At 40.7% G+C, this 10,023-nt stretch overlaps 1 protein-coding gene across 1 annotated transcript in view; it reads left to right on the top strand.

Annotated features, from left to right (window-relative positions):
- SLC25A21 (solute carrier family 25 (mitochondrial oxoadipate carrier), member 21) overlaps positions 1-633 on the top strand; it is a gene marked incomplete at its 5' end in the record, with an annotated part of 27,541 nt that extends 26,908 nt beyond the window's left edge. The window contains one exon of the mRNA XM_010148963.1: positions 489-633. Coding sequence (XP_010147265.1) covers positions 489-568 — 80 coding nt within the window. The remainder of the gene's footprint in view (positions 1-488) is intronic.
- Positions 634-10,023: the final 9,390 nt, after the last annotated feature.

Raw genomic sequence — 10,023 nt, 5'->3', positions numbered from 1 at the left:
AGCTACAGGCACAGGAAGATTATATTCATTTCAATACTGTGATGAATACTTCAATACTTCTGCTTTAGACATGGTAAACAAAACAGCTGAAGGCCTTTCTTGAGTCTTACGTGGAAGCATTTTCATCACCCTGGTGATGAAATTTTGTCATTCTGACACTCAAGTTGCTCTTTCGTGGACAAATCTAACTAAACAAACACACAAATATGCATATTAAAAACTTGATCTTAAGAAAATGTTAGGAAAAATCTGACTGAGGGGGATTTTAATACACAAGCTTTTGACATCAACTTTATGGTCTAATATTAAGTAAAATTGGTATGGTTTAAGAATTGGTGATTTTTTAATAAATTACAGAATTATTAGTATTGTTCATTTTGCAAATAAGGCTTTGCCATATCCTGGTTTAGATTACACTCTACAAATGCTCTACAGAATCCTGAAAATCTTGAATTTTGTATGCAGTAAAATAATATCTTTTTTTCCAGGTGGTGCAGTGATGCTTTTGGTTTACGAATACGTTTATGCATGGCTTCAGGACACAGCTGATCACAAGCAGCGCTTCTGAAAAATGTAGCCTTTAAAATTATATGCATGCTAAGATACATTTTAATAAAGTAAAAGTGATTCTCATCCTATACGGTGTTGAATGTCCTCAGATTACACTGGTGTTAATACAGTTCAAAACAAACTTGGTCTTCAGGTCCTGGTCCAAGAAAACATTCAGGCACACGCTTTCTTGTAAGTGCGTAAGTAAATAGCACAGTTGACATTTGTAATTGTTTTACTGGATCAAGAGAAAATATAAAAAAAGCATGGGAACAAATTAATTTTTCAAGGACAAACTGAAAATTCTGGACATTGAAATATACCATGTATTCAATACACTTTTTTTTTTTTTTTTTTTTCAGCTGAAATGGCAAGATAATAAATTTCAGGGGATTTTGAAGCAAAAAATGGCATAATCCTGCTGGGCCAGATACTAAGCCAGTGTAAACTGACAGTTCTATTGACTCCAGGTTAGGAACATGACCCATACTCTGCAAACTCTTGCGTCAATCTTGGGTCCGATTTCAACATTGATAGAACAGCTTCTTAAGTTGTTGGGAGTTAGGACAGAAGAAAAGATGGCATGACTAGCCACAGCCTTAAAAGCACACATACTGTTAAATGTCCTACTGTTCTTAGATATATGTATTGTATAAATCTCTTACTTAGGTCACAGAAGATAATAAAAATAATTAGTCTGAAGCAAGTTTCATAAAAGTGCAAATCAGCTGTGGGAATCATAGAAGAAATTAGTAAATAAATGAACAGGATACTTTTAGGCATATGAGATTTTGCTGTGATTTTTTTATCCACTTTCATATACTGTTGCTTAAAGAGCTGTCCTTTGATAAAAATTCTCAATGCACCTTGACTACCTTTCATTTCCACCATGGCATGGAGAAATGATATTCTAGACTGTTTAGCATACATGTCATCATAATTAGCTTGCCATACACCTCAAAGAAATTAACCTTTCTATAGATAAAAAATGTTGGTCTAAAGCTAAAATTGTTGCTTTTCCCTGTCACTGTAAATATATATAATATTTTGGTGATGTACTCCTGTCTTTACAAGCCATTCTGACTAGGGCTCTGAAACATAATAATTTTTGCTGTACTAATTGAAGACATAGTTTCAGTTCATGCAGTTGTGCCAGTCTACAGTTTCTGTTCAAGAACTCTTTAAATACCTTAAAATTACACATTATTCTGTTATAAAATCATTCCCATTATCTGAACTTGGTTTGTTGTCAAATGAATGCGTGGCTTGCAATTGCTGAAAACTTCTGTGTCACCTCATGCTACATTCACAGTTAACTTTAAATGTTCTTCCTCTTAAGGAGGTACAAACCTTTTCCCAGCAGTCCTAAAGAAATATCTCTTCAGACTGTGACTTGAAAATGACAGTTCACATGTAAAGTCTCGTCTCGCAAGTGTTTTTAATGCATTAGGAAAGCAACAAAAAGCTAAAAATAGAAATGCATTCTTAGCACTTTCAAGGATGCTTGTACTGACATGCTCAATAAACCTTTATTTTGTCTAAATTTGACAACAGCAACTTCTCATACCTATGCTACTTCATAGCTAAAATCAATGAAATTGGCTGTTACAGTTTATGATCTTAAGGCAAATGTTCCTTATGGTTGCATTTCATTATGAGAATTCAGCCAAAGAGAAGACACTACTAAGATAATTTTGAAAATTAAAAGCAAAATGCTTCATAATTAGTCTTTTATTAATTTAGAGCAATCAAAATATAAAAATAAAAGGCTTTAAACATATATATACATATATAGCCTTCGGTTTTACATCCTTTCCAACATGATTTTTTTTCAGTTAATAGCTCAGCCTGATCTTCAATAAAAAGAGAACCATTAGAAAGCAGAAAACACAGCATTGTTTTAGAAACCAAACCTATGAATATGCCAGCCCAATCCCTCATCACTCCTGGTGTCGTCTGTAGCGGCATATGCAAACACAGTGAGGATGTCATAGAAGGGAATACTAAGCTTCGCCGATTTCTTTGAAAATGTTTGACACTGGGAATGGAGTGTAGGCTTTTCAGATTAAAAACTTAAATTCTGCAATTACACATACTGCATATTTCCCAAATTAATCCATTCACCTCAGTGGGTTCACTCTGGATTTATGCCCCTGTACCTGACAGCAGCAGTTGACCCTTGTTTATTATTATTTTTTAAAAACCGTTTTTTCTCCATTGTTTATTGTGAAGTGGCTTAAAGTTGTGTGGCTAATAAACTAACACGTTGTGGTTTTCAATTTACTCGTGAGTATAAGAAGGAAAAAATGTCCTTGGGCAAAGGCATTTAAAAAAAAAAAAGTTATGAAAATTCACATCAAAAAACCCCATCACAGACAGTTCACCAAGGGCCAAGGTCAGGTACCTTCTTTCACTGAGCAACCCTTCCTGCACAGTCCCACTGACTCTCCACTCAGGGGTCAGGTATTATATACAGCAGGCAGAAGAGTTGTAATTAAACACAAAACAAAAGTGGTTTGTAATGGTGTATTCCATGTGAGGAATAATGAATATCATGTCCTGTCTTTGCTTTATAAATTACCCCGATTTAGCTGAAGACAAGATAATGCAAACAACTGACACAAGCAAAGGATCCATCTCTCTAAGCATCTCCCAAAACACGCTAATGCCTCATGGGAATCCCAGAACAGACTACTTTTATTCCAGAAATGACGTCTTGTTGAGCGGGAATATTTTGAAAACTTTTAACATAGGCACACTTTGTTACAGGCTTGTGAATTTTTGGAGCTCAAAACGCTGTGCTACAGAAGGTTTCTCTTCTTTTTTTTCTGGGTGTTTTTTTCTTTTTGATGTACCTTGTTTGTGCTGCATGGGTAACAACACATAGACTTACTCAATAATTCTACAGTCCAGTAAAACAACTAGGTTGAAAGCTAAAATCCTGCAGCCAACTTAATCATTTATTGACTCATGATCTTTTCCTTATCTTTATTTCTCCCTCCATTTTATTTTTAGTGAAGGGCTTATTTAGAATTAAACTGATCTCTTTTTCATGGTGTTAAGGCTTGTCTTATTTCAGCTACAACTGCGTAACAGCAGAATAACGTCTGTCACATCACTAACAGGGTGGCAGAGTGGAAATGCACTTGTCTGCACGTTACCTTTAGTGTTTTGAAAGAAACATTCTTTGAAAAACATTCTACTGAGCAAGAAGGGATTCAGCATCTCATTAAAGCTAAACAGCTGTCGAATGCCTTTGCTGTATTGAGGCTGAAGAATACGGGATCACACCTGAGATCAGATCTTTCTTTCCTTAAGGCCATAATACAATACCTGTGTTCTTTCTAGAGATACAGTTCCGTTAGCTATTTTTTAATGTAAAAAACAAAGGTGTCACCAACAAGTTGAGTCCATCCATAGTTCAGTGGATATAGTATGTGCAACATTTTTACTGGTTACTTAGATTATTATGAAAATTTCTCAGTGACGAAAGCTGGAAATGCACAAAGAAGACTGTATTTTAAGAGGGAACTGTATTTTACCTTCCCACTGAATGAATGTTTAATATGGTATGCAGATAGAGCAGTATTTGAAGTTTTCTCCTCTGCTTTAACTATCTCTAGTGTAATTTAGGTTATTGCACAACATTTATAAAAATACACAATATATTAATATTCTATGAAGGACATGAAATGTCACACCAGGCTTGCTTTTGGGTTTTTTCCACGTTCATATTCTGAACATACCTACATCATGTGGAAAGCATTCTGGAATAATAGTCAGAACTTTATTATTGCCCAAGGAAAACAGGTAAATTTTCAAATATCAGAACATTAGCTCTCTTAGGATTAAAGTTTAAAGCAAAATAACTGGCACAGAATACTTGCCACTGGATACAGAAATGTAGAAAGGGAATTTGTTAATATTAAATAATATTTGTGTTTGTAGCACCACCACCAGTACACCTAAAAGGGAAAAAAAATGCTTCAGAACAACAATGTAAACTTTACCAAGAGACATATTTTACATTCATTAAAGCAGAAATTAAAGACAACTTCCTGTTAAAAACATGACAACAGAATCTTGGGGCTGAAAGTGCTGGACACGAGCGAGCCGACAATGACGGTACAATTCTGTTTCTCAGTGGGTTTGTTGACTGACGTGGCTTTGTAACCATCTCTGCACAGACTGCACACGAACTGCATTATTCTCCACCGTTTTCAGGTATTTTCCTCCCATTTCTGTTCATACACTGAACACGGATGTGGTGTTTCAAGAATCTGGGAGGCTGGCTATAGCTGGGGGGAGTTACTTGGCTGGATTTCTGCCTTTGAATTTTCTGCTAAAGAAATAACTGTATTTCATGAGATGTTGAAGCCTCCACTGTAGGCACAAAAACACAATGAAAAAAAACTTACCTAAACCTCATCACCTGAGGCTATCACCCCACCACGCAAAGACACAGAAAATAGCTAGGAAGTCAGTTTTTAACTTAAAACAAACAAACAGAAAAAGTAGAAATAAATGTATTGGAAGGTGAAAACAAATGCTGTCAAAAGACTATATTTACAAATGGATAAAAACACAAAAGTATTACTACCACCTGACGAGGGCAACATGACAGGAGAATCTGAGATCCACATAGTGCCTTGGTTCTATATTTGAATACCAAAACACAAGAAACAACCAAAAAGTGATCTCTCGGTAGCGGTGGATTGTATAACCTCACTGAGGCAAGGGTTGTACCCTCAGTAATCGGTAAACGCCTCTGTTTAGCCGCCTTTGCTGATTCGAGGCATAGCAGAATTTTCTGTGGTGATTTTTCTTTATTGATTTTTTTACACAAATCTTAATAACAATTGCACATTTAGAAAGTCTGTGATGATTAAGAATAAATACTTGTGGTTTGACCAGGAGAGAGTGGGACAAGGCTCCACGAGCCCTTTGAGGGATGCAAGGTCTCTACTTAAAGAGCGCAACACCGCACCACTTCTCTCAGTTTCTGATGTTGTCTTCAGCTCTTTCAATCCCAAAAGCTTTACGGGTGACGAGTCACGAGGAGAAGTGCCAGGTATCACTGGCACGAAGAGAGCAGTCCATGAGCCAGGCTCGGGGACAACCAGCCAGCAGGCTCCTGGTGGTCCTGGACCGGCTCCTGCATCAGAGAGCCGAGGCCGTGACCGAGTGGCTGCTCTCTCTGGCTGTCTGCATGCCCTTGAAGGCCAGCGAGGTGGGGATGTCGCAGCTGTGAGGCGACAGCGGGGTGCCTCCAGCATGCTGCCAGCCGTGACTGGCCATGTAGCTGGACGGGGTGGCACTGTATGTCATGTAAGGTGATACTTGGGCTGGAGTGGCATAGGGAGGCATGGCTGGCGCCGACACGAAACTGCTGACAGCTGGGAGGCCGTTGGGTGCCTGAAAGGAAAGGGAAAAACATTTCTAAGAGAGTAAGACACAGCAGATCTGCCATGAAAGAAGATGCCCACAGATGCCACTGAGGCTTTGCACAAGAACGGGACCCCCAGAGAGCCACCCATAACCACTGCCCTGGATTTCAGGGTCACAGTGACCCCCTTGTGCTTTGCTTTTAAGACCAGCTACCCCACACCACCCTGCACACCTCTCCCAGCAGCCTCAGACAAGGACCAACAGCAGATGTTTAGGGGACACGTGCCGAGAGCACAGCAGGAACCACTGAGTCCCCCCATATGCCTCCCTGCCTTCCCACCAGCTGCCCTTAAGGCCATGGTTGCATCTAATCCTTACACTTGGCAGCTACCGCTGGAGCTATTTGTGATGAGTTTGACCCCTCTCTCTCACCTCACACCTTCATCCCCTTGACAATGAGTCCCATGGGTTGGGGCGGGTGGGCTGTAATACTGACCCACCTTTCCCAAATTTCGCATGCAGGATTGGCCACTGTGGCAAGTAGTGCTGTGACAACGGCCATACCAGTGTTAGGAGAGACGGACCCATCCCGGCGCCTCGCCTACCCCAGCCCTGAAGGAGGGTGGGCTCAGCCCTGAGCTGCAGCAAGCAGGCTTGGGCACAGATCCCAAAGCAGCGTTCCCCAGAGTGGAGAGGTAACAAGCAGCTGGGAGGGGGGGGGGAGGTGGGAACATCTTAAAGTCTTCGGTAACTGTTTGCTCAGAGCATGAGTCAGACCTATAGCATTATTATTATTGATGATGTCTTTTAAAAATTTGTTTTCTAGGTACTTGGGATATAACCTTGCAAATGTTCTTTGCTCACAGCTTCTCCTTCTTTCAATAGGGCTTCTGTACACAAAACAATTGCAGGGTTGGGTCCTTTCCTGCAAGCTATTTTCCTAGGTCCTTCCATAGGCTGGGGAGAAGGGTTTCTGTTTAAATAGAGAAGGGAGAGTCCTTCAGTCTGCCATGGTAGGATTTCACAATGAATGACTCCTTATTTAAATAAAAAGTGGTTTATTTCACACCCTGTAAATGCTTCTTCAGCAGAACAGGTACAAACCAAGATCATTCATCTTGCTTAAGTCTTGATTTCTGTAGTGTTTATGTTTTAGGATTTGGGGTGGTATTTTTTTCCAGAAACGTTTCCTATCTGAATATGAAAGAACAAGTATCGATTCAGCAAATCATTTAGCATCTGCCTTTTTTAATCACCTGGTAGAACTGGACCTAACCTGGATAGTGCAGAGTTAAGAAATGAAACAGACTTTTGTTTCTGCTAAAACCGCACATGGTGTTAACATTTCACTTGTTCAATTCCTGCCTGGATTACACCTGCCTAAATTTCCAGTATTTATCTCCATAATGGCACTGGCCTGGTTTCAGGCTCAGGAGTTTCCTACCAGTGTAACTCACAGTTCCACTGGCTGGACTATCGTCTCATTGCCACTTGGGAAACTGAGCAGTAATCCTGCTGGAGTCAATATAAACGTGTACAGCAATCTAAAACAGCAGGAGGCAATGATGGGATCCCAGCCACAAGCTTCCGATAGGTATATTAATTAGTACAAAACATACAGCTGCAGCAATGTAATTGTCATTCCAAATCCATAAACACTTTGTTGAAGCTGAACTTGCCTTATTCTTTTGAAAATCCAAATATGTGACCTGACCTTCAACTCCAATTACACGTCCCCCACTGTGCCTCAGAATTACACTCCAGCCTCAGCTCTAAATATCAGTGTTTGCAACAATGCTAATTAATACAAACCTTCAAATAATTGCACTGTAAATTAGTACACTTCTTAAATAACATGGAAAATTATTTCACTGAATCTACTGGAAAGTAAAAAGTGTGACAGGCCCTAAAAAGCTGCTGTTCCCCAAGCTCCTTGCCTCTTCCACTGTGTAAAGTGCTTTTCAGAAGAATGTGAAACAAGAAAAGAGCACCTCTCTCTTTTTTCTAACCAACAGCAACAAAAAGGTTTTCACAGAGGCAGTAGGGCCATTAGAGCCATTTTGCAACACTGGGACATCAAGAGCCACAACCCAAATGGATCCTGCAGAGAGAACTACAGAAACCCCAAAGGGATACTGGAAGGAGAAAAGACCCAGGGCAATTCCCTGAAGAATCTGATAGCTTATGTGGTAGCACAAACCTCCAGCCCCTGAGGTTCAGAAAAGGGGTTTTTTGGACGCTGTGAGGCCACCCTGCTCCTCCAGGTTTGCCTCACTCTGAGTGGTCATGTCATAGAATCATAGGATGGTTTGGGTTGGAAGGGACCTTAAAGGTCATCCAGTTCCAACCCCCCTGCCATGGGCAGGGACACCTTCTACCAGAAGTGTCGCATGAACCCTTGCCGTACTTTTTAAAGGATTCCTCCTAGGCCACAGAAGAGGTGCATGTCCTTCCAGCCTTCTGAGCTGCCACTGCTCCCCTCTACGATGTGTGGCTCTGAGAAAAGCTAGAGTCTTCCTTTGCCACAGAGTAAAGAAAATGCTTCCCATATGCCATACAGACTGCCATGCTGTAGGCAGCTTTCCAACAACAGGTACTTCCTTTTAGAGGTCTTTAGAAAAGGCAGGTGCTCTAACAACCTCTCACCTGAGGAAAGGTAAGACTGTAAATGCATCCTTCAAAGTTTTGCATAGTGCTGTATTATGCCAATGAGAAATACTGCTTGATGCAATCACTTTGCAAACACCTCTCCCCACCCCACCGATACAGACCAAGAGTACATGGGTAGGGCTCTGTGAAAAAGGCAACTTTTGGTCCTCAAGAAATGACCTCCTGTTATGTCCAAAAGCTGTGTCCAGGCAAAAAAAAAAGTCCCCAGTGCTGATGATTGTGTCTGTACCTGTAAATAAAACAGACCAGGGCCAATTCTTTGACCCTGAGAGTGAGCAATGCCATGCAATACCCAGCCCTACAGCTCTCCTCTCTTCTGCCAGAAACAGGGTGGTCTCGTCTGCACAGCCTGTCAGGCAGGGTCCCTGTCCTGTGCCCTGTCTGACCCCATGCTGGGGCAGAGGCTGATCATGTGCTAGCGGGCACAGGCTATCTGTAGCAGGCAATGTGCCAGCAAGCCACCTCTTTTCTGGTCCATCAGTACTTCTATTTATCATTGTGTGGCTTTCCTGAGTATGGTCTTACTGCACGAAGTAAAATTAAAGTCTCTGAACTATAATTAATGAAGACACTGCAGTTTGCAACTTCATTATATTGGAGGTGCTACTTGGGTTGTTACTAATAAAACAGATGAGACGACTAAAGATTCACTTGTCTTTATAAAAGCTTAATTTAAAGGAATACCTATCCTGATTTATAACAGACTGAACAACCCTTTTACCCCCACCCCTACCCTTTAGGTAAATTGCAACTGAAATAGCTGATGTTTTTATAGTGTCTAACTACTTTGAATGCCAGCAAGAACTTGACCTAGCTACAGAGGGCAGGTCATGGAGGCAGTTGTGTAGGGACCACCAGTTGCGACATGTCAGAGGCCACCAATACTGGAAAGCTGTCGTCGCTGCCTGGCTGAGTTAATGAATCATTCTAATTTTAGTTCCAGTGCTACAAAGCTTAACCACTCAAAACCATGATGATATGAATGCCTGTAGGTGCCTTCAGCCAGCCAAGCAGGCAGCACTGGGATGGGTAGGGACTGGCCCAGCATGGAGCGCGGTTCTACTTCAGGGGAGGTTTGAGCCATGCTTGCAATACAGCTAGAGGCCTCCTTTGGCCCAAAATTAAAGCTGAGGGGATAGAGAAAATCTCACCTTATGTGACTTAAAACTGTGCCACTTAAAAAAAAAAAAAAAAAATTCATTTGTGACTTTCATCAGTGAAGGATTTAACCCAACAATTTTAACCACAAGAGTTTTTACTTCTAAACAGCATTAGATACAAAGTGTAGGTTATCAGAAGGGTTGAATCTTGTCTGTCAATCTGGCACTTTTTACAAACATGACATTCACTTAAAATAAATGGAGGGGATTAAGTTCCATGACCCTGTATATACTGGATGAATAATTCATCCTGTAG

The sequence above is a fragment of the Eurypyga helias genome, unplaced genomic scaffold (assembly GCF_000690775.1).
Source record: "Eurypyga helias isolate BGI_N326 unplaced genomic scaffold, ASM69077v1 scaffold17653, whole genome shotgun sequence".
NCBI lineage: Eukaryota > Metazoa > Chordata > Aves > Eurypygiformes > Eurypygidae > Eurypyga > Eurypyga helias.
Note: the sequence above shows the minus strand (reverse complement) of the source record. Positions and strands in the feature narration are given on the sequence as shown.